The sequence below is a fragment of the Rattus rattus genome, chromosome 1, assembly GCF_011064425.1.
Source record: "Rattus rattus isolate New Zealand chromosome 1, Rrattus_CSIRO_v1, whole genome shotgun sequence".
Lineage (NCBI taxonomy): Eukaryota > Metazoa > Chordata > Mammalia > Rodentia > Muridae > Rattus > Rattus rattus.
The window spans coordinates 253,274,379-253,298,074 of record NC_046154.1 but is presented as its reverse complement, the minus strand read 5'-3'; the positions used below and the strand labels follow the sequence as shown (position 1 = coordinate 253,298,074).

The window sequence follows — 23,696 nt, the reverse complement described above, 5'->3', positions numbered from 1 at the left end:
ACGTTGGTGTATACATGGGGGCACCAGTGCCTTGAAGTTGCCAGTGGCCTGAGGAACTTCATGTGAGCGCTTTAGAAGTGAGGACAGCCGTGGTCCCTGTGCATGAGATTTTCAGTGACCTCGCTTTTTCTGTGCTTCCTGGGTGACCTCAGTGGAACTGTAGGTAACTCTGGTACACAGACAAACACATCTCTAGCCGGAGTGAGCAGTGACTGTGTCAGCCAGGGGTTCCGTCTCCTATTGCACAAACTCAGTCCCTGGGTGTCATCTTGGACAGCATTTGAGGTCCTCCTTTCCTCACCCCCCCCCGTCACCTTTCTGGTGAGATGGGGATGATATGGTCACAGTGCCCTGTTGGCTGGCTGGCTGTAGAGGGGCATGTTTGGCCAGTGCCTGGTTAGAATGTGAGTACCACTCTTCCTACTCTTGTGCCTTCATGACTGTGGCAGGAGGGCCATGTCTCCCTTTGAGGGTCCTCTCCCTTACCTACGGGACTTGGCCCACATCTCTCCCCCAGGACACTAAGTTCCATATGAACAGAGCATGGAGAGCCATTCCCTACCTGGGCCCCCAGGTGACTTAGGCATGCTACAGAGATCAGCAAGTGTCTGCCTGTCCCAGCGTCCAGGCCTACTGTGTGTTTGCCCTGGGAAGATGGCTCAGGCAGGTGTGTCACCCACTCGTGGGGCTGGGACTGAGGCGTGTGACCACTGCTTCCAGGATGGAGCTGCACAAATGGGCAGCAGGGGAATCTGGGTCAGCATCAGAGATGTGAGTCTGGCCAGCGTCCTGCCCTACACACCTCTCAGACTGTAGGCGTGTGGGGCATTTGTGGATCACGGTGCACACGGGTACACATGTGATTCCTTACGTGGCTATCTTGTGGTCCTCCCCTGTTCATTCTCTTGCATTATAGATGTTCTCTTGCTAAGTCTTTGCTTGGAACCATCTGCAGAAATAGCCCATTGCCCCTAACCATGCACGTAAGGTTATCCATTATTGCCAGCGCTTTATTGTATCTTGTTAATTTTCTCTCTTTTATTTTCTAAAGAGGATTCGGAACGAGTCAGGGCTGAGTTGACCACAGGGATACTTTCTGGTTTGGTTAAGTTCCTTCTCTCTAGCACGGAGACGATCAGAGTTCCCAGTTGGCTAAAGTAGAATCTGGCTGCCTTGTCATTTCCTTGTCTCCAGATGGTTGACCCACGGCCACCACCCAGAGCAGGCAGAATCCTGCCCTCCCCCCTCATTATACCATAACCAGCAACACTGGCATCACTGTGTGTCTGCTGTTTGTCTTTGGTTCCACTGTGCCCCCAACATCTTCCCTAACTCCTAGAGACTGTCTCTCTCTCTCTCTCTCTCTCTCTCTCTCTCTCTCTCTCTCTCTCTCTCTCTCTGTCTGTCTGTCTGTCTGTCTCTCTGGGAGACAGAGGACAGGGACCCTTGCTCTCTGTGAAGTAAGAATAGAAGTGTGACAGGAAACAGATGAGGGAGGGGATGGGTGGATGAGGCTCCAAGATGCCAGACTGGAGGAGGAATGGAGACAAGGCCTGCAGCCTCCCGGGGCAGCACTGTAGCCCTGGTGTTCCCCAAGCTGGCAGGGGCTTTCAGCAAGAACAGGGTGAGTGAGGTCACAGAATGCAGGGGCCCATTGTGAAGCTGGCCTCCTGTCCTAGGGCTCATAAGGGTCTGGCCTTGATTGGTCCACACTTCTGGGAGAGGGCCCAGAGGAGCACGCCCCTCATCAGCATGAGGTGAGACCAGGGCTGGAGTCAGAAAACACTCAGCACAGGTGGCTGCAGGCCTTGGGGCTTCCAGGAGCTGAGGCAGAAGCCATAGAGGATCGCGCTTTGATGCTCAGGGTGAAAGGGCGATCGTTGATGAAACTGATGAGCCACATCTTGTTTGGGTCCACCCCTCACCGAGGCCATCCACCTAAGGCAGCCGCACTGCTGCCTAGCGCTGTCTAGGAAAGGCTCCATAGGAGGGGCTGATGCTCAATCACCGGTGGGCAGAATCAATGCCCGCCAACACAGAGCGAGTCTTAGCGAAGCTCTGTGACTCTCACCAGTCACAGGTGCAGCCAGCTTCAGTCTCCTGTGGCCACGCCTTTTCCAAGACAGCGTGTATTTTTCACTTGACCTTAGCCAAAAGGCCGAGAAGCGGTGACTGCGTGTTTTTCAATCATTGATGTAATTGTCAAAATGTCTGTTGATTCCCATCCACCTCGAGTATCCAGTGAAGGTGTGTGGGGAGAGGAGGAGGAAGGGATAGAGGGGAGAGAGGGAGACTGTGTACATCAGCTGTTAGTCCGCAGGAGCCATCCACCTTGTTGGAGATAGGCTCTCTCACTGGCCTGAGACTCCATTAGTCTATGCTGGCTGGCCCGTGAACCCCAGGGGTGTGGGATTGTAGGGTCACACTGCCCTGCCCTCTCTTAGGGGAAGACCTGGGGATCTACTTCAGGTCCTCGTGTGCCTCTGTGGCAGGTACTTTACCCACTGAACCATCTTCCCAAGCCCCAGAGAAGGTTTATTTCTTGGAACTTGAAAGGGGCTTGTGGCTTGACTCCATCAGGAGCGTGGCCTCACCCTCCACTCATTCCAGTCACAGTAAATGTGGGTTTCTCTCGGGAAGCTTGGTTTCTCTCAGGATCTCACCTGTGGGGTCAGCAGCCTGTCATCGATGAATGATGTGGAACTCTCCTCAGTTCGGCTTGTAACTCTAGTGCCTCTCAGGGGCAGGAATTGCTCTAGCAGTTTTAATTCAAATTGGACCACGGTCCTCAAGCATTTGGAGACTTTCTAGTTGATTCGCCTATCTAACAGCAGTAATGTCTTCAATATGTTGTTCTCCATGTTCTTGCCTCATCTTAAGGAGCAGGTCTTGTAAAAATGGGTACAGTAGGGGAGGCATGGAGGTACACGTCTGTCACCCCATCCCAGGGAAGCTTGAGGCATGGGGACCCTGAGTGAGGCCAGCCTGAGCTACGTAGATGAGTCACAAAATAAGTAAATGAAGCCTGACTATTTAAGGCTGACAGTGAGCCAGCATTGCTACTCAAGCCTGGAGACCCGAGTTCAGCCACTGGAACCAGTGTAATGGTAGGAGGAGAGAATGAACTGCAAAGGGTTATTTTTTCATGTCCATCACCTCACGGTCTTCTCCTTGGGACAGTTTTATTCCTCCTCAGTAAAGGCAAAGAGTGGGCAAGCCCTTTCTCATAGAGCCTTACAGCCCAGCAGGAGTGTAGTGGAGACTAGCCCCAGGCCTCCCTTTCTCCCATACTGAGCTCCCAGTGTTTCAAGTGTGCTTTTGGACTCAGTCAGGACTCCGCCCTCTTCTCTGTGGGCACTGACATCCTGTGGAAGGGCAGGGATGCTAGGGGATGCCGAGCTCTGGGATTCACCCTTCCAACCACCCGAGTTTGGAAATGCATGTGCCTCACCAGAAATTCCACCTCAGTTTTTCCCAATGGAGAGAATGATGACAATTTACTTTCCGGATGATTCCAATCGGGCAAGCAATGACTCTGGTGCCCATGGGTGGTCGGAGCTGGCTGGGGTCTGAGTGGAATGTGTAGTCTGTTTCCGAGGGTGCTCTCAGTTGCTGTCAGTTTGCTAGTTTCATAAAACATGCAGACATCACTGTTGGGTTACTTAAAGTGTGGCCAATTTGAAATATTAGTTGGGAGCATTTATTGTCAAAGCCTGCTGATTGCCTCGCACAGCACTGATAAGCGCCAGTGTCAAAGCAAGGATCATAAGACCGTCATCAAGGTGGGCCAGGGCCAGGCCAGTATTGCACTCTCTTGCCCTTTGCTTAGGTCTTCTTTGCCAGCATCACCTTCTGATGCTACCCCGCTTCAGACGGTTGGCTTACTCAGCAAGGTCCCTTCCCTGTCAAAGCTGTTGTAGGCTAAAACCTCTACTAACACACACTTTCATCCTTTGGTCTCCCAAGCCTGGCTGAAGCTTACTGCCCAGTCTCCCCAGAGACCTGACCTGGCCACTTCCCCTCCTCCCCTACCCCAAATAAGCTGAGAGTCCCTGCCTGTTTTCCCGGCCCCTTTGATGATGTTTTGTAAGTGACTGCTCCTGGCTTGCCACTCCACTTATCCCCCCATAGTGAAGCACCAGACACTGAACGTAGGGTTTAGTCCTCCTCAGGGGACCCCCCAACTGCAAGCCCTTCACTTGCTCATAGTTATGATGAAACTTTGCTTCTGTCCAAGAAGTCCCTGAACCTGGCCTAGGTTGTACATCTCTGCCGGGCTCCCCAGAACCCTGGACAGCTCCACTCACCATTGTGGGTTGTGGGGAATCCAGCTTAAGTCCTTATGCTAATCTAATTCGGTTAGCATTTTGCTAACGGAGCCATCTCCTCAGCCCTTGGATGTGTTAAACGAACCCAAAGAAACAGCCATCAAGAGGAAACAGGAGAGAGTTTATGGTGCATGGCCCCTTGGGCTTCTCAGCCCACCTTCCAAGGGCAGAGTTTCACCCTGGGGACCACTTTCCTGGCAAGTGATCCTGGGCTTCCACACAGCTGGGCCGACCTGTTGTTAGAAATCATGACACATCCGCTCCTCTCTTTCCCATTAAGCTATGCCCCCCTGCACCCAGAGATAAGAGGCATCCACTGTTCACTCAGCGGATCCACTGTCATTCTGTTCTCTGCAGACTGCTGATGAGTGGGCAGAGAACATGCCCAAGGTCCCGCCTCCCGAATGCCCCAAAGAAACATCCAGCAGAGAGATCTTAGCACGGGTGCAAAAGGCAGTGACTTCCCACTACCACACCATCGCCCAGGAGTTTGAGAACTTCGATACCCTGAAAAGCAACACGGTCTCCAGAGATGAGTTCAGGTCCATCTGCACCCGTCACGTGCAGATCCTGACAGACGAGCAGGTAAGAGTATGCCGCCCTCACCCCAAGCAGGTGTCAGAGCAGACAGCTCTCCACTGTGCTTTGCTTAAGGTAATTTCCTCCCTCCCCCTTCTCTTTTCCTCCTCCTTCTCTTTCCTCACCCTCCCCTTCCTCTTCCTTTCTCCCTCATAAGATCTCCCTTTATTATTATTATTATTATTATTATTATTATTATTATTATTATTATTACCCTTAATAACCTGGAACTCGATTTGTAGAGGAAACTGACCTTGGACTTGGGTCGATCTTCCTCTTCTGCCTCCCCATTAGTGCCTTGTGAGCTCCCATGCCCTTCTGGGGTCTTAGTTTGTTGTAAATCATACCGAAACTCACGGAAGCCTCTGTTGCTTTAACATCTCTGAACATTTCTGTCAGGGCAAGCTTCATGTCCCATTTGCTGTTAAAATGAGTCCCAGCTCCCAGTCTCCTGCATCTACGATCATCTGGTACTGGGATGATTGACATTGATTTCCCTCTCTGTGTCACATCCTGGGCAGCACGCTGTGCCACTCACATTGGCAACGGTGCCAGAGCACTAAGTACTGATTAACCGCCATCTTGTTTCCATGACCTAGCTCAACCACGTGATAAAAACTTACCTCATGCTCAAAAGAATCCAGCTCTCCAGAGCTCTGTGATTGGGGGAGGGGACATGGGCTTGGAAACCTGTGGATACAGTCGGCCTTCTGGGGGCGGGAGCGAGAGCGCTGGGGGGGGGGACAGTTCCAGTGCAGGCTGTCAAGGGTCTGTGTGAAATGTGTTGTTAGCTATCCACCATCAGAGCTACGTCTGCCTGGCTATTGCTTCAGATGACAGACCACAGCCCCTCCTTACAGGCAGGTGTGAGGTGTGAGGGAACTTGTACATTTAGCCTTATCATGAGGGAGGATCTCTCAATATTTTGCTTGCGATTTTCCCCCAAAACAGACACCCCTAGCAAGTGAGAAAGATGCTTGCAGATAATAAAATAACTCAGACTTCTGCACCTGTCTAGCTAGGCACCTGTGTAGTGGTGCACCTGGCCAGCTGGGCACCTGTGTAGTTGTACACCTGACCAGCTGTACCTCTGTGACACAGAAAAGCCAGTTGGCATCTCTGTATGTTTCCCACCATGTTTCTGGCACCCTAGCCAGCTGCCTTCTCTGCCCTCTGACAGGACCTGGCCCCTGTATCTCTTGCCGCCTACTCCTTTCAGATTCTAAGCAGAAGGAGGCTTTTCTCAGCCCCACTTGGCCTTTTCTGCTCCCTCCATCCTCCCAGTTTCCATGGCCCTGATCCCCTGACCCAAGCCCTGGCCTCTGAGCAGGTTTCTGGGTACATGGCCACCAACCTTGATGTGCAGCAAATGCCCAGACCCAGCAAGCCCACCCATGCACAAGGGCTGGAGCTGAGATGCTGTCAACAGACAGATTGTCCCCGGCTGCTGTGACATAATAGCTGACACATGCAACGTGGGGAAGGAAGGGTTTCTTTTGGCTCACGGTTTGAAGGTGCGGCCTGTCATGGAGGGGAAGCATGGCAACAGAGGCCAGAGGCAGATGACCATGTTGTGTGCACAGCCAGGAAGCAGGGAAAAATGATGGCTGATCACTTCCTACCTTGTATTCAGCCTGGGACCATAGCCCATTGGATGGTCCTGCTCACATTTAGGGTGTGTCTTCCCACCTTAATTAGTCTAATCCAGAAAGCTCCACACACATATGCACAGAGGCTCATCTCCTGTGTGATTCTACACCCTGTCAAGTTGGCAGTCAAGACAATCATCCCAGCAGAGGCCAGTGGAGCAGGGCTCGTGAGGAAGTGCAGGCTCCAGACTGTCGGGATGGAACCAGTGGAGGCTGAGAGGGCATGGCCTGGTCCCCATAGGGAGGAGTGGTCTCACTGGTAACAGGAAGCAGGCCCATGGAAGCAGAGCAGTGCAGACAAGGGCACCCCAAACCAGGAGCAGCTGCCAGCAGCCTGAGGGTAAAGCTGCTGCACCCTGTCCCCAAAGGATCTGCTTTGTCAGAGATCATCTGGACAGTAAACATCGTAAGCAAAATACACAGTGCCTTAGCCAACGGTTTTGCTCTGTTTCTTTAAGGGCAGGAAAAGGGTACAGGGAACAGGAGGCATGTTTGTTACTAGCAGGGTTGGGAAGGCTCTCTGAGCAGGTAGCTTTGAAATGAAGACCTGGCTACTAGGTAGGGTTATCTGGGAGCAGAGGAGGCGTGGATGACAAAGGCTATGGGGTTGGCCAGTGCTTTGAGGGGTGGGCAGTCGGGAATGAGCCCAAGCCCGGAGTCTGTCCTGTAGGGGTGGGAATCGATTGGAAGAGTTTTCTCTTTACTCAGGGGTGTGAGAGGGCTGTCCTTACCCTTCTCCAGTTGGTCTGGTCAGTGACTGTAAACAGTGGCACTCTGGCTGCTGTGCGGGGATAGAGGGAGGAAGGGCGGGGAACAAGGTGGACCAGTGACAGAAAGGACAAGGAGAGGTGTCGAGGGTATCAAAGCTGAATCCCACATTACGTGACAGTGTTCACGGAGAGTGGCTGTGCGCTCTGTGAGTGGCAGTAGAGCAAGGAGCTGATGTTGGGCAGAACAGGCCGAGGAGGTCCAAGGTGGGCTGTCCGCGTGGGTGTACAAGGTGGGAGTGGTGAAGAGAAGTACATGGCTAAGAACTTACGATGCAGGCCGAGGGTGTCAGGGCTGGCGGAGCCTGGGGGAGACAGAGACTGAGACCTCAGGGAGCAGGAAGAACCACAAGAAAAGGCCAAGCAGCCACAGTGAAGTGGGGAGAAGCTGGAGGGATGCTGGCTCTGAACCGCGTATGCATTTGTGTATTTGCATGAGTGTGCAAGAGGGTGTGCACACATGTATGTAAACATACGTATGCACACGTATGTGCACCCAAATGGGTGCACACTTCGTGTATGTGTGCATGCATGTGTTAGTGTGAGTGTGTGTGTGTCCTTTTCTACAGTGCTCCTGCAGTTGGGTGGACCCTGTATTTTCACTCATCCTTGGCTCCACTCTGGGCTGTGGTTCAGCTGCCCTCACCTTGTCCAAGGTTGCAGGTCCAGCTCTTCTCTCCTGGAGCGTTTGCTTTCCATTCTTGCTACGCAGGCAGTACCTGTTTGTCCGCCTGTGTGAAGTGGGTCCCCTCGGTGCTGTGGACTCTGTCGTCCTTCTCCATCTTCAGCATCCGCGCTGTCTGTCAGCCATTTTTTTCATGGAGCTCTGTTCTAATTCCACTCTGCTCCACCAGACGGAGCACCCGGGTCTCTGTGCTCTGTCCAGCCGGGTGTGTCCTCAACCAGCTCAGCTCTCTGTGGTGTTTCAGTGCCATCACGTTGGCTCCCCTGGAAGTCCTGGTGGTGCCCGTAAGACCAGTACTGAGGCAGGAGCATAACCAGTTCCCTGACTGGGCTTCATGAGCCCCTGTGTCCAAGTGTGGGAGAGGGGAACCTGCCACATTTTATTGGATTGCACTAAGAGAGCTTCCTGTCTACTGACCAGTCTCTCCCCATATCATTCCGCTGTATTGTTACTGTTTGGAATCCTCTGTGTCCTTAAAGCCTATTTGGTTTGATTATAAGAAAACACTTGTAACTTCATACCTTCAGTTAAGGTTTGATAGCTGTCATCATAAATCCGGTTATTGCTATGTCTTGCCAGCCATGGCTCCTACCTTGGGCCCGTTCTGAGCAGCAGGCAGGTGACCTTTCAACCTACAGGCCTCTTGGTTCTATCCTGTTTGTAACAATGCCCAGATCCCACAGTCCTGTGGACCAGAGCTGTGGCAATGATTTGCCCTGTTCTAGCCTCGACTGAACAGGAAGGCTTGAGGTTAAATGTACTTTCTCAAGAGTGTTAGCTTCTCATATCCAATGTCAGGAGCTCCCGAGCAACTCCTCTCTGCCTGCCTGCTTTTCTAAAACCTAGCAACCATGGGTGGGTGCCAAATGCTTCCCCTACATGTATACATGTATCGAGATAGACATCTAGCTTTTCTCACTCAACTTCTCGATTCAGTGAGCTGTGCCCATAGGCCTTATGACAGCAAAGCAAACATGTGCTCCTGTTGTGAGCACGGTTTGGTCGGGGTGTGTTGACAGTGTTTCCGCAGTTAGAGAGATGGCTCAGCAGTTGGTGGTCAGGAACACTGACTGAGCTTGCAAAGGACCTGGCTTGGGTTCTGACTGAAATGGTGGCTCACAGCTGCCTCTAATGTCAGTTGCAGAGAGCCCAGTGCCCTCTTCTGGCCTTGGCGGGTTCCCACATGTGTACATACAAACATGTACACTCTCCCTCTTCTCCCCTTCCCTCCCCGCCCCGCCCCGCTTTCTTTCTCTTTAAACCAAGCTCTATGACCGGTACTTTGGTGACAATTTGTGTCAGTGTTTGCGACATTTTTCTGTACTTTCTTGTGATATCCATGTCTTGTTTGAATCAACAGCACAGCAGTTATGTAGGTGGAATCTTGGGTTATGCATTTGTTTTGTTGTGTTAGTGGGGCCAGGCCAGAACTGGGCCACCAGCTTCCTGAAAGCTAAGTAAAAAATGCCCACAAGCCTCCCAGGGCCCAAAGTTTCCATAAGGGAGGTCTTTAACTTGCCAGTGTCTCTCTGATGGTTACAGGACTACTCAGGCTTATCTGTTTTGGTAGCTTACAAGAACTTGTCCGCTTTTTAATTATCTGATTGGCATACACTGACTGACCATGGTATCTATATCTTCTTGTCAGTTCTCACCATGTATATACCACACAGCTGGACCAGCCTGCACACGGTTTCCTACTGCAGCCCTGTCTGCACCCTCTTAATATTTTCTGAAGCTCAGCTTCCAGCTTGCTGGGCTTCTGCTGTTATTGCTGCCCTCTCTTGTTCCCTCTGCCTTGGCATAGGTTGGATGCAGGCTTTGAATTTCAGCTGCTCTTCTTTCCATAATAGGCATTTAAAACTGTACATTTCTGTCTAATTACTACTTTAGCTGCATCCAAATTTTGATACATAGTTGTAAAATTATAATGGAGCTCCTAGTCTCTTATTCCCATGCTGGGTCCTTTGATTTAGAAATATGGGTAGGTTTTTTGTTTTTTGGGTTTTTTTTTGTTTCTGAATGAATGTGTTTTTAAAGAGTTATTAACTTATAAATGAACATGATTTTAATTAGAGAATGGTACTGGATCTTATCAGTTATTAGAATTATCTGAGATTGGATGTGTGGTCATTCTTTACAAATGTGTCATTTGTAGCGAGATGTTTTGAATGGAGCATTATGAAGTAGTCTACACCTGCTGATTGAAACCAGCTGTTACTTTTAGCCTCCGCTAAAAGTATTCTCTTCATTAGCTTGGCCCATCAGCAGCTGTGAGATGTGGATACTTGCAACTCTGTTAGATATATCAAGTTCTAAGAAAATATTTTTAATTTTATAGTCTATTTAGTATGACAGTAGCATGGTCTCTGGGCCTTTCTTTCATTTAGATTCAGTTTGGTATATCTATTTAAATTTCTTCAAGTCTTTTACATGGCCAACACTTTTGTTTTGTATGCAGACTCTATGAACAGCACATAAATGGATTGTTAAACATCCTCTCTAGTAATCCCTGCCTTTTTACATTGAGTGTTTGGCACATTTACATTTATTGTTGTTGCTGTTGTCTCTGTTGACTTCTGTTATCTGAGAACCCAGCTTCCCACCATGCTCATGCTCATTTTCTTTATATTTGAAAAATGTAGTTTCTTGACATAATTTGGATTAAGCTTTAAAAACACCTTTTCTAACATCGTTGTCAAAAGCAACATACTTTCTTAGTCAATAAATAGCTGTTACCTTAAATTTTACCATTTTTAAAACCATGTTCCCTGGTTCTCCTGGTTATGAGGAGGATATTGACTTGCTGTGACTCAATGGGCTCCTTGGACTTTGTGTTACTGTTATTAGTATTTTATCTTTCTTGTGGTTTTTCCCTACAAATTAAATCCCCCTGGCTCACTGATCCCACTGGTGTTTGTTCAGTGTTGCCTTTTTTACCTATTCCACTGGAGACCTCTTATATTTTTTCTTCTTTGACCTATGGCCATTGATTGTGATCTGTAAATGATAAATTCAGTTTTTATGTAAACATGCCTTTTTGCCATTTTTACAAAGATAACTTTTGTAGGTAAAAAATGTGAATTTTTCAAAGATGAAGTGGCAATTTTTCACTCTGCTCGCTCTTGGTTTCTGTTGCTGCTCTGTGGGACACAGCTGCAAAAGCTCAGCAGAATTTCCAGATGGCTCTGCTGCGAAGGCTATAGACTTTCACCAGCCCACCTCCACGCTGCTCAACGCTCTCGCTGGCCATACCTGATCTGTTATTAATCCATACCTTGATTGTTTTGAGTTTTTTCAGTGATTGCTTTTTTCATTTCAAGGAACTTTATTTTCCTTGTCTGCCAATCATGTCTTTAATGCTTGATTTTAACAAAGATCAGTTATGATCTCTGCTATATGATCTCTGAAGGCACAGTCAGCCTTGGCTTGTCCATGGTAACTTGCTCCTTCATACAGGCGTGATTTTGTTTCTCTGAAAGCCATTATCAGGCTGAGTTTATCTGGGCACTGTTACACTGTTGCTGCCTTTAGTTCTGAAGTCACCTTTGCCAGGCGAGCTCAGGAGAGGTGGGAGTGAGCACCTGAGAGTCAGGTGAGCCTTCAGATGGTTCAGGGATGGGCAGAGAGAGCAGTGTTTGGAGAGAAGACTTCCAGGGCCACCACAGTCATGCCACCTGTAGGCGTGACCCTCTGAGTGGCTGACACAAGCTCGACCTCGAATGGTCATGGTGTTTCATCACAGCAATAGAAACCACAGTAAGAACAAGGAGTCGGGGGTTACAGGGAACTTCAGTTGTCTTCAGAAATGCATTGGCCAAAGAGGACAGCAGAAGACATGGTATCCATGTTGAAGGACAAACAGTGGAGCAGGCCACCTCTGCAGCTGACACAAAGGAGCTGTGGGGTTTCAGAGACTCCAACTATCTTCAGCAATAGCTTCAGCCAGACCTGGGATCAGAGGGAGCTTGAGGATGTGGGGGTTTTTTTTGAGGACAGAGAGGGCTCCTCAGAACACCATGGACGAGTTGGGACTAGGGGGCAGGACCAGGGAGGCCTGAAGCCAAGTGGCTCAGGAGAGTGACTGTCCCAGCTGGCAGATGAGAGAGCAAGATGACGGGCACTGTGAGCCTCATGACTTCTAAAAGGGGCTGGTGCTGGAGACCAGGGAGTGAAGTAGAGGCTACGTGGCGGAACCCTGAGGGCCTTTCAGCCTCCGGGGTGGGAGCTAACCCACTACAATTGCTTCTTGGCAGAATCTTGTACATTTTCAATCCTTTTCAATCTTCCTATAGGTTCTGAAGTTGAATCAGAACTCCGTGGGCAGGGCCTAGCAGACTCCCTGAGGGACTCTGCTTTCTGGAGCTAGAGAAGCCCTGGGCTGGTCCACCTCCAAGCTCATCAACTGTGTGGAGTCTTATTACCCACCATGGGTTGTTTTTAATTTTCTCAATGACTTGCAATCCTCTCAGCTACAGACATCCCCCTCTGGGAATATGCTTGGTATGAGGGAGCCCCTGTTTGTAAATCCCACACCTGGCAGCTGCCTGCCTGCGCACACGTACATCAGGGTGGCGCAGACCTACAGGTGCCCTAACTCCAACTCCAGAGAGGCACCCGCCTTGCTGAACCCGAGTCAGCTGGTGTGGCAGCTAACAAGCATCCGGGGACTTTAGATGGAGCCTAAGAGTTGCTCATTTGCTGTGGAAAAACTCCTGGAAAAACCCAGGAGCAGACTGTTTCTGGAGGCCTCTAGACCACAAGGGGATCAGAAAACTGTCCCCAGCCTACTGGCCTCTGGGGATTTTCTCAGACAGGGAGGAGGAGGGGACAAGAGCCCAAAGGCCCTGTAATCATCAAAAACCGCCTATCACCTGGTCCCATCCCTTGTGTAGTTTTGATAGGGTCTGTGGCATCAGCCAGCCACCATGCAAAGCCATAAACATCTCCCTGGTTTTCCAAATGCCGCCTCCTCCCTTGCAAGGCTATTTCTTACCTGGGGGTGAAATAAACTGTGGCTGCAAAGGCTGAGGTGGAAAGGCTGGTGGCACCTGCAAGCCACCGTGACTCAGGTGCACAGGGAAGGCTGAGAAACGAGGCCTCAGCTTCCCTGGGACCAAGGTGGGCTCTGGTTTGATTTGCATTTTCTCCTAAAATGTTTTTATGCACCACAGCTCGGTCACTGTGACTAATCACAAGATTTAATGGCCTTAAACTGCTCACTGAGGACCCAATTCAATTAAAAAATGTCCTGCGGAAGCCATGAATAATCCTCTTGTCTTGCCTCTTTCCCCCAGTCTTCCAGAGGCTTCTATCCTGAGAGAGCCAATGGATTTCTCTTCCTTTATTATTTTTTAAGTTGACATGAACCCTGGTCTGCGGTCACATCCTATCGCCTTTGACCCCACTTTGCCAGGACTCCCGAGAGACTCTGGCTGGGTTCACCCTCCCTTGAGTGGGACTGACTTGCTGCCATTAGTTTGACAGACTATGGAGTGAGATGCCTGTCAATGCCAAGGGGAGGCTCAAGTACCAAGATTTCCTCAGCAAGTTGAGCACCGAGAGGGTGCCCTCACCGCCCATGGCCGCAGGCGACTCTGGAGATTCAATGGTTGCCCAGCGGGGAAGCAGCGCTCCAGAGGTCTCCCAAGGGGCCAGGTCCACCCTCAGCTCTCCTTCTCGGGACCTCAGAGCGGGACTGAAATCACAAAGCCATCCCTGTGTGAGTTCCCATCCTGACAAGTACCCCCATGTCACCTCCAGTCAGGTCTGCCAACACAGGGGCCCCAGTGTTTCACCCGGGAGCCTGCAGGTAACCAAGAAACTGGACTCATGAGCCTGGGGTAGGCTCCAGGTTTAGTTTCTGGCAGGGGAGGGGAACTTAGAAGGGGCCAGAAGGAGGAAGAGAGAGCTTGGGCACCACCCTCAGGTGAACATGTTCCCATTTTACAGCTGAGCCAGGTGAGGCCGATGGTGTGTCTTCCTGGGCCTCAGTCCTCAGTCTGACATAGAGCCCTGAGCTGTAGACCGAATCATCAGAACGGTCTCCTGTCACCTACTAGGCACTTAGGTGTTTGCTATATCTCAAAATGGACAGAAGTCCTGCTATGTTGTCACAGATGTCAGGGTGACAGTGACTATGGTCTTCAGCGAGGTCAGAGGTGGTGTAGAATGTGCCAGAAGTATCTTAGAAATCGCCACCTGCTAGTCTCCCCACGCTGAGGTCAGTGGAGGTCAGCAGAGAGACGGCCACCAGCACCCAAAGGCTTTAAGCAGGGAATTTGGGGGAAATGAGTGTAGTGTTAAGGAGAGACCCCTGAGAAAGGCTGGCCTTGAGGGTGGAAGGGACACCAAGCCAAGGAGTGTGGGGAGTTCTGAAAGTTTGGAAGGGCAAGGAGAAGGGCCGTCCTCTAAAAGGAAGTTACATAGATAGTTCCAAAGCCCATTGTTATGCGTTGGCTTGAGATGGCCCACCAGAGGAGGTAAAAAGCTTCTCTCCTGTCCTGCCACCTGCCTAGCTGACTTGCAGCCCACGACTGCCCCCATGAGACCCTCCAGTTGAAAGACTGACTCTGTCCCTCCCCACAGACCCCAGTGGGCACCCCACCCCTACAGAACTGCGAGCCCATCGAGAGCAGGCTCCGCAAACAGATCCAGGGCTGCTGGCGGGAGCTGCTGAAGGAGTGCAAGGAGAAGGACACGGACAAGCAGGGCAGCATCACCGCAGCAGAGTTCCTGGGTTTGTGACTCCGGCCCCGGGAGACATGCATTCCCATCAGCCTTCCTGGGAGAGGTGGGGTGGGGGGACCTGTGGGTGCTTACGGGGCAAGCCGGGCAGCAGCTAAGCGAGAGCAAGAAACGGGTGCATCCTCACCAACTGTGCCGCGGGCTGCTTGGTCCTCAGCTCTCGTGGAGAAGTTCAAGCTGGACATCAGCAGGGAGGAGAGCCAGCAGCTCCTCGTCAAGTACGACATGAAGAACAACGGCAAGTTCGCCTACTGTGACTTCATCCAGAGCTGCGTCCTGCTGCTGAAGGCCAAGGAGACCTCTCTGATGCGGAGGATGAGAATTCAGAATGCAGACAAGATGGTAGGTGTTTCAGCCCAGAGCCCCAGGGGTCCCGAACCTGGCAGTACAGGGGGAGCTAGATCTCCAAGGGCTGCTGGTCACGGCCCAACCCCCATCTCCTCACAAATGCCCCCTTGGATCTCTGACTGCAGGTCAGTTGGGGTAGTGTGTCAAGGTGTATGCCTGCACGTAGGGTAGGGCAATGGGGACAGATCTAACTGTGGATGTTAAAATGACTCGGAAGCTTAATTTCCTTAAGGTCGGTGGAAAGAAATCTTCTGCCGCTGGAACTCTGGGGTCAGGGACCAGAGATACAGCCCAGAAGCTGGAACCTGGGGCCTAACGGTCTTTTGGTGGCAGACAGCCACCCAGAGCCCCAGAGCGGGGCAGTGCTTCCTCTCACACGGTGCCCTGAGGGTTGAAGAAAGGGCAAAGTAGGGATGTGAGCCCAGGGCCCAGAGCGCAACTAAACCTCAGAGCTTGGCTGGAGTGCACAACCAGGGATGGGGCCTGGGCTAAGTGTGGGTGGGGCTTGAGCAGCACTCTATCCCTGCAAATAGATGTCTTCACCCTCAACTGTGCAAGTAGACACAAGGCCCCACCCAGCACCACCCAAGCTTTTCTATCGCACCCTCGTCCCGCTCAAACCTGCAGAGCGTGAAGCTACAAAGTGTGCCCTATGCTTCTGCCCCATTGTCTGTAACACTGAGTCAGGTTTGTCTGAGCTAGATTGGGAGCGCAGCCAGGCTGGGGAGTAGAGTGGGGAGCTTGCTTGAGTCGCTCGCAGAAGGCCCAGGAGCAAGCAAATCCAGTTCCAAAACTCCTCACAGCTCAGTGGAGGCCAATAACCTCACCCCTCCCGCCCCCAACCCTCCTGGGCAGCTATTACAGGGACTGGGGCAAGAGGGCCATCCTAAAACCCATGCAGGAAGCTGCACACAGGAAGTTCTGGCGAGAGCCAGCATCCACTGCTGCTTACCCACCGGAGGCGGGCGAAGCCAAGCCCAGCCTTCTACGTAGAAGAGGCTGTTCTCGTCCTCCTTGGATTCTCTTGGCAAATTCTCTCTCTAGTCTCCTGCTCCTCTAGCCTCAGTTTCCCCTTCTAGAAACAAGCTAGAATGTTCTGTGAGGAGTAGATGAAGGGACTCTGTGGGGAAGAGCTTGCTGACGCCTCTTCTGACACTGTCCGGAGCAGATGGAGCCTCAGACCCATCCCCTCCCGAGAGAATCTGGAGGGCCATAGCGGGCGTTTGAGTGGTACAAGGAGACCAGGTTCTTGCCCGCTATCCCAGAACACAGCCACTGGACTCCCCCTGTCCCAGGTGTCCATCAACCATGTCTTCAACAGCAGGGGCAGGCATGCCATGGGGAGGCAGCTTGGGCTACAGGCAGCGGCAGGGTTGGCTTGGGTTGGGCACCGGTGTGGGTGAGCCAGGTTCCACAGGGCCCAGGCAGGCAGGCAGGCAGGCAGGCAGGCAGACAGACAGACAGGCAGCTTTCAAAGCTCCAAGACTCTGGTGGTGAAGGTGGTGGTGGTGGTGGTGGTGGTGGTGGTGGTGGTGGTGGTGGTGCTGTGCCTCTGTCCCAGGTGCTGAGTGAGATAGTCTGTTTTATGCAGCGCCATGTCGCAACTAAGCCTTCCTAGGACTCGGTTCACACTGTTGCCTGTAACTCACCTCCGTGACAATGCAGACACGTGTTGGGGCTAGAACACTCAGACATCCTGTCTTCATCCCGTAGCACCTAAAGGAATTAGCACAGCGTTGGGAGACTCCTCGTTACCACATGCAGTTGTACCCTGTGGCTTTTCAAATACCTTTCATCCTAACAACCTACAAGAAGAGGTAGCCATTGTCTTACCTCAGTGTGACTTTGAAATTGACCTAGTGTCCACACAGGCCTCTTCTTGCAAATGGGACCTGCCATGGCTGAATCAGAGCTGGGATCATGTCCCCTTTTTCAGCCTCAAGGTTCCCCCCTCTGAGTGCTGGAGGTGGGAAGCAGCTCCCCCAACCCCAGTTTGTGGGAGCTCAGCGTCTCTGAAGTGGTAGATCTGAATAACCCTCATTACAGAGAGGCAGAGCAGAGCCAGGCTCTGGCTGAAGAGGCAGTGTGCAGCGTCTCCATCCCAGGGCTCATGTTCAGTCTCCATCTCTGTTCTAGAAAGAAGCTGGTGTGGAGACATCTTCCTTTTACTCAGCCTTGCTACGGATCCAGCCCAAGATCGTCCACTGCTGGAGGCCCATGCGGCGTACCTTCAAGACCTATGATGAGAATGGAACGGGGCTCCTGAGTGTGGCTGACTTCAGGAAGGTGAGACTCTCTCTGGACAAGCGTGGAAGGCCAGTAGCATAGGGAGATCTAAAGGGACCCTGTGCTGGCTCATGAAGTGGCCTGCTTGTCCCTCACTTGGACACTATAGATTCTTCTCCCTAAAGGTTTCTGGAAACTTTCAGGGTGTGTGTGTGTGCGTGTCTGTCTGTCTGTCTGTCTCTGTGTGTTCCGTACCTTTGTTTCTTTTGAGACTACACTACTGCTATTGATAGGCCCCTGTCCAGGCCTGAGACCTGCTCCTGTGTCTTGTCACAGTCCTGGGACTATTGGGACAGCCCAACAGTGTGTACGTGATACAGGCTTCCCACACAGGGAGCCCCACCCCACCCCACAGTGCACATTGGAGCGTTGCCAGTCCTGGGTGCCAGGTAACTCTGAAGCCATCCTCAGCTCCCCCACCCACAACCCAACTCATACCCAGCTCCCATGCACCCTGGGGCCATTCCTGGCCAGGGACTCTGTCTTAGTCTGTCAAGAATGGGAGGCCATAAGAGAAGGCTCTCTTCCCCTTCCCAGGAACCCAGGGTGAGGCAAGCAGAGAAGATGGTAAGATGGGAACATCTCTAGCAGAGTCAGTTGGGGTGGAGAGGACAGATGGGTGTGAGTTGGGGCGCAGTTTTTTCTTCTGCTCTCTCCCACTGGACCCAATGTCCACCAGCTGCCCTCAATCCAGGGGCCCTGGGGTCTTTTAACCCATGATACATCTCCTTAGAAATGAATGCTAACATCAGCCACAGAGGAGAAACCTATAACCTGATTTCTACACATTGCTAGGGATCTCTAGCAGGATTTGTCTGGGCTGAGGGTGAACAAGGCAAGAGCAGCTCCGGGAGGAAATCTCTTTCTTCCTGTGGAGATGTCCAGAGCTGACACAGCAGTGGGGTTCTGCCTCCCTCAGCACCCAGCTTCCTCCCTGACCTCATGGTCCAAGATATTAAGAAAAAGGCCTACCCCTTCCCTTCCCTTGGGAGGGAAGGGTTCTGCCACCGAGGAGGAGAGAGATGGCAACAGTGGGCACCTAGAATCCTCAGCCAGGGCCGCACTATGCCCTGAGTCTGTGGATGGAGGGTGAGGGTTGGCCTGACGCTCCTCCTGCTAACCATCCTCCTGCCCCAGGTGCTGCGGCAGTTCAGCATCAACCTGTCGGAGGAGGAGTTCTTCCACGTGCTCGAGTACTACGACAAATCGCTCTCTTCCAAGATTTCCTACAACGACTTTCTGCGTGCCTTCCTGCAGTAGGCATCCAGACGGGGCAGCACTGGGGACAGATGGGCCATCAGGGTCTGTCCCCAAGCTTAGTAAAACCAGACAATGAGTGAATTCCCCAGAGCTGCTTCAGAACCCAACCCTACCATCACCAGACTCTCAGGATGTGCAGGCTCCTGCTCTAACCCTCACTGAGGCCTCTCTGGATGGCCACAGGGCGGCCGCTGGCCTCGGGCGCTCTTCACTCGTTAGTTTGAGCAAATAAAATAGTCTTTGTGGGAATGACTCTTGAGTCTTTAAAAGAACGACGACTAATAAAATGTTTTAAAACTTGGGATTCTTGGGGGTTTGTTCACGACTGCCTGCAGGGCACCCCCTCCTATCCACAGCCCCTACACCATTACTCAACGGTCAAGGCTGCCTCTGCGTGCCCACTTTCTGTCTTAGATAGGACCTGTAGCCCCATGGCCATGTCCATCCTGGGTAGTTTGTTTTGCCAACTTGGCACAAGCCCGAGTCATCGGAGAGGAGGAACCTCCACTGGAAAACTTCCTCCACCAGATTGGCCTGTAGGCAAGTCTGTAGGGCATTTCCTTGATTAATGATTGCTGTGGGAAAGCCCAGCTCCAGCCCACTGTGGACTGTATCCCTGGACAGGTGGTCTTAAATCATATAAGAAAGCGGCTGAGCAAGCCATCAGGGAACAAGCTAGTAGGCAGTGTTCCCCTGTGGCCTCTGCTTCAGTTCCTGCCCTCTTGTTCCCACCGACTTTCCTCAGTGCTAGGGTGGAACCTCAGAGCTGTACGATGAAATAAACCTTTCCTCCCCAAATTGGTCTTGGTCCTCGTGTTCATAGAGCAGTATACGGAGGACAACAGCCCTGCTCTGCCCTCTAATGCTGAGTCCCACACTCCTCCCAAGGTCTAGCTCTAAGGTCACCTGCTTGGGGCTCCTCCCCCTGAGCTCTGAGGAAGGAAGTCGGCAGACATCCTTAGGCTGCAAAACGCATGCCACCCTCATCCCTTCTCTCTTTGTGGGAACGCTGGACACAAAGTCCAGCTGGTAGGGTGAGAGTGGGGACCTGCTTTTGCACCCACACTTGGTAAACATCATCTCTGGTCTAACCAGGCTTGACCTCCAAGTCCCTCTTGAGGAGAAAGCAAAGCTGCAGGTTGGTCGGTAGCCTGGGCCCAGAGATCTGCTCTACTGGGCCTCGTGGCACAGGGATCCCTGCTTTCTAAACTCGGCCTCACCCCTAGCTCCCAGCACTGCCAGTCGGATGCCTAGTGTGACACTTGTAATCGGGTCACATTGCAGCCCTTCACTCACATAGACTGGGAGACACTGGGCTCTTAGAAGATCTGGTAGGTGTTGTTCCAACCCCAGAAACCAAAAGGGCCCCTGCATGGTTTGTTGTTGTTGTTGTTGCTGTTGTGTAACCTATTGAAATCCACAATGTGGAGGATCGGGTGAGGGTTGTGGGTACCCACACGTGTGCCTAGACTTTGGCATTCCCCCCATCCTGCACCTCAGCCTTCGTCTTCCCCACACAGCCTTGAACTGAAAGCCTGTGGTTTCTGATGCTGCTCCCTTCTCAGAACCCAGAGGCAACTCCTGACCCTCTCGTGGCTGAGACTCTGTCTGCCACTGTTGAGGAACTGAGGGAGGAGTAGGGGGTGTGGCATCAGGAGAACAAGGCAGCTCTGCAGGTGGCCCATGAAGCCCAGAATGTTTACCCTGCATGGAATAGGGTGGACGCCCTTTTGGCACACATGCCCAACTTTCAGCAAAAAATATTACCTGATCCCCCAAAACCCACGGTCTGCAGGGACAAGCATCAGCCTCAGATGTGTGTAAATTTTGGGAACTGCTGGCGGTTAAAAGCAGCAGGCGGGCCTGTAGCCATGGAAAGGGAAGGCAGTAAACGTGCCCACACAGAGAACTCTGCAGAGGGGAAAACCAAGGGCTCGGAAAATGCAAACCACAGTGACAATGGCAAATCATCTGCAAATAAAGGAAGAATGAGAGGGTGGGGGTGCTCAGCAGTGTGGACGCAGAGAGGAGAGTGGGAGCCTGGGAGCTACGGGACAGGAAATCGGGAAGAGAACCCAGAGGATACCTCCTGATACCATGTTTGCCTGAACAATGGCTGAGCGGTCACAAACCTGTTGAAGACCCTTGAACCACAGCGGGAAGAACACAGGTGCAGGTGGAATTCACTCAGGCACATCCTATAAGACACAGCCATGGAGCCAACAAGGGGAGGGAGGGCTAGAGGGAAAACCCGAACACCTCTCCCCAGAAACCACGATGACCAAAGATGAGGGCCAACACAGCACAGCTCACAAAAGACCCAACCAAGGCAGGGTCGCAGCTTTGTGGATACACAAAAGAGCAAGGAACCAGGGGTGTGGCCCAGTGGGCAGACTGCTTGCTGTACAGCCTGTGAAAGCCAGCCATACTGTTCACTACTCGGTTATCCTAGCCCTGGGGTCGGGTGGGTAGGCTCCCTGGGGCTGCAGGCCAGCCAGGCTAGATAACCTGCAAGCTCAGGTTCAGCAAGAGATTCTCAAAATAAATATACATACCTACATGCATACATATATACATACACAGCAGAGAGCAAGACACCTGACATTGACCTCTCACCTCTGTCTACATGCACACATGCACATAGAAATACACACACACACACACACACACACACACACACACACCAAAAACTTAAAAAAGGCTGGAGCTGGGCATAGTGACACCTGCAATCCAGCACTCAGGAGGCAAATCATTAACTCAAGGCTAGTATGAGCTATACAGACCCTGCCTTGACAACAACAGATTAACAGTCGGTGGCAGATGTTTTTCTTAAACAGTGTTACAAAGTGTCTTAGGGGTATTTTTGGGGGGGGGGGCTGGGACAAAACACCACGACCAAAAAGCAAGTTGGGAAGGAAAGGGTTTATATGACTTACACTTCCACATCACTGTACATTCTCAAAGGAAGGCAGGACAGGAACCCAGAAACAGGAGCTGATGCAGAGGCCATGGAGGGTGCTGCTGACTGGCTTGCTCAGCCTGCTTCCTTATAGAACCCAGGACCACCTGCCCAGGGATGGCCCCGCCCACCATGCGCTGAACCCTCCCCTTTGTTCACTGATTGGAAAAAATGCCTCACAGCTGTGTCTCATGGAGGCGTTTCCTCAGCTGACGCTCCTTCCTCTCTGCTGACTCTAGCTTGTGTCAAGTTGAAACCCAAACACCAGGCAGGACACAAGAGGTTCAGAGAAATGAAGGGCATCGGAAATGAAATGACTGAAAGTGAAAGAAATCCTGTGTGCTTTCCACTGTCCTCGAAGGTGACGGCTCACAATCTGTAGCCATGTATTGGTTCGACTGCAACAGATACAACAATGGCTTCACAAAGAATGAGGACAAAGAGCTGAGCTTGTGCTGGAAGGGCAGGGTCTGTTCCAGTGAGTGGCAAGGCAGAGTATCTAAAGATAGACAAGGGTGCTTTCAGATGTCCCTGCAAACTGTTAAAGCAACCACTGAAACCATACAGTGTTATTAGGTAAAAAGTACAAATCAGTCAACAGGGATCAAAATGGAATCAAAGATACGATCAGAGTGGGGAGGACGTGCTGTCAGGAAAGGGAGCACCACACAGGCTTGAGGACCTGAGTGTGAGTCCCCTACCCCATGTTTAAAAGCAGGGCTCAGTGGCATGTGCTTGGGATCTCAGCGCTGGGGAAGTGGAGATGGGCAGATCTCCCGGGCTGTTCGACAGCAAGCTAGCATAGCCTGCTTGGTGAGCTTCCGGGTCAGTGGAGTCCTGTCTCAAAAATGAGGTGGAGAGGACCTGAGGAAGTCACCCAAGGTTGATCTCTGGTCTACACTCCTGCACATATGCACATGCACTCACATGTACACCCTGCACATGCAGGCACACATGCACACACACAAGCGTGTCTCGGCAGTCCAAACAGCGAGGAAACTAATAAGAATCGTGTCGAACAGCTTGGTTGTCTGCACAGGACACTCCTGAGAGCCAAGACGCTCCTAGAATTAACCAGGCAGTGTGCCATCAGGTCATTGGACGTCACTAGCATCTCCAGTTAGCATGTGCAACTGCAATACCGCTTCCGACAGCCCCTTCCAGGTAGACGTAAGCCTAAAATTCCCCGCAGTTCCTCCTGTGCGGTGGTAGACTATGCAGCACAGAAAAATAAGACCAGAGATCAAAATCAGGGTAGAGCTGTGAGGTGCTTCTGCGTTGGAAGACTGTATTGCGGATACATCTTCCCAACTGTACTTGCTCCCTAAGATTTGAATTATTGAGCCAAGCGTGACGACACACATCTTTAGTCCTAGTACTCGGGAGGAAGAGGCAGGCAGACCTCTGAGGGTTTTTTCCCCTTCCTTTATTATTTTTTAATTAATTGGTTATTTTATTTATTTACATTTCAAATGTTGTCCCCCTTCCCAGTCTCCCCTCTGCACCCCCCTCATCCCATCCCCTCTCCCCTTTGCCTCTAAGAGGGTGCTTACCCACTCACTCATGACTCACCCCTCTAGGATCCCTTATGCTGGGGAGACAACAAGAAAAAGCCCCCACAGGACCAAGGGTACCGCTCACTGGTTACTCCTCATGGCTTGCTGAGCCTGCTTTCCCACAGAACCCAGGACCTCCACCCCAGGGATGGCCCCGCCCACCATTGGTCACTGATTGAGAAAATGCCTCACAGCTGGATCTCATGGAGACATTTCCTCATCTGAGTGAGCCTCCTCCCTCTCTGATAACTCTGGTCTCAAGTTGACACACGGAAACCAGCCAGGACTGTGGGTTAGAGGAACAGTGCCTGTGTGCAAAAAGCATGAACCTTAGCACACCTCACACCAGAGGCTGACCCGGGACAGCACAGGTGTGTGAGACAGAACGAACACCCAAGAGACAATCCACTCAACCTTAGGTTTGAAAGAAACACCCACAGAGTCAGCTTTTCCTCTCCGGGGCAAAATACCCAAGATGGAGCACATCTAAGAAAGCAAGGCTCTTTCGGCTCACCTGCTCAGAGAGGGTCCA

At 51.7% G+C, this 23,696-nt stretch overlaps 1 protein-coding gene across 1 annotated transcript in view; it reads left to right on the top strand.

The window, feature by feature from the left end:
* Window positions 1-18,950, top strand: part of Efcab6 (EF-hand calcium binding domain 6) — a 182,008-nt gene extending 163,058 nt beyond the window's left edge. The window contains exons 27-32 of the mRNA XM_032918784.1: window positions 4,686-4,913; window positions 13,488-13,730; window positions 14,597-14,747; window positions 14,913-15,097; window positions 17,240-17,389; window positions 18,527-18,950. Of these exons, the coding sequence (XP_032774675.1) occupies window positions 4,686-4,913; window positions 13,488-13,730; window positions 14,597-14,747; window positions 14,913-15,097; window positions 17,240-17,389; window positions 18,527-18,649 (1,080 nt within the window). The 3' untranslated portion in view covers window positions 18,650-18,950. The remainder of the gene's footprint in view (window positions 1-4,685; window positions 4,914-13,487; window positions 13,731-14,596; window positions 14,748-14,912; window positions 15,098-17,239; window positions 17,390-18,526) is intronic.
* The last annotated feature ends 4,746 nt before the right edge of the window (window positions 18,951-23,696 follow it).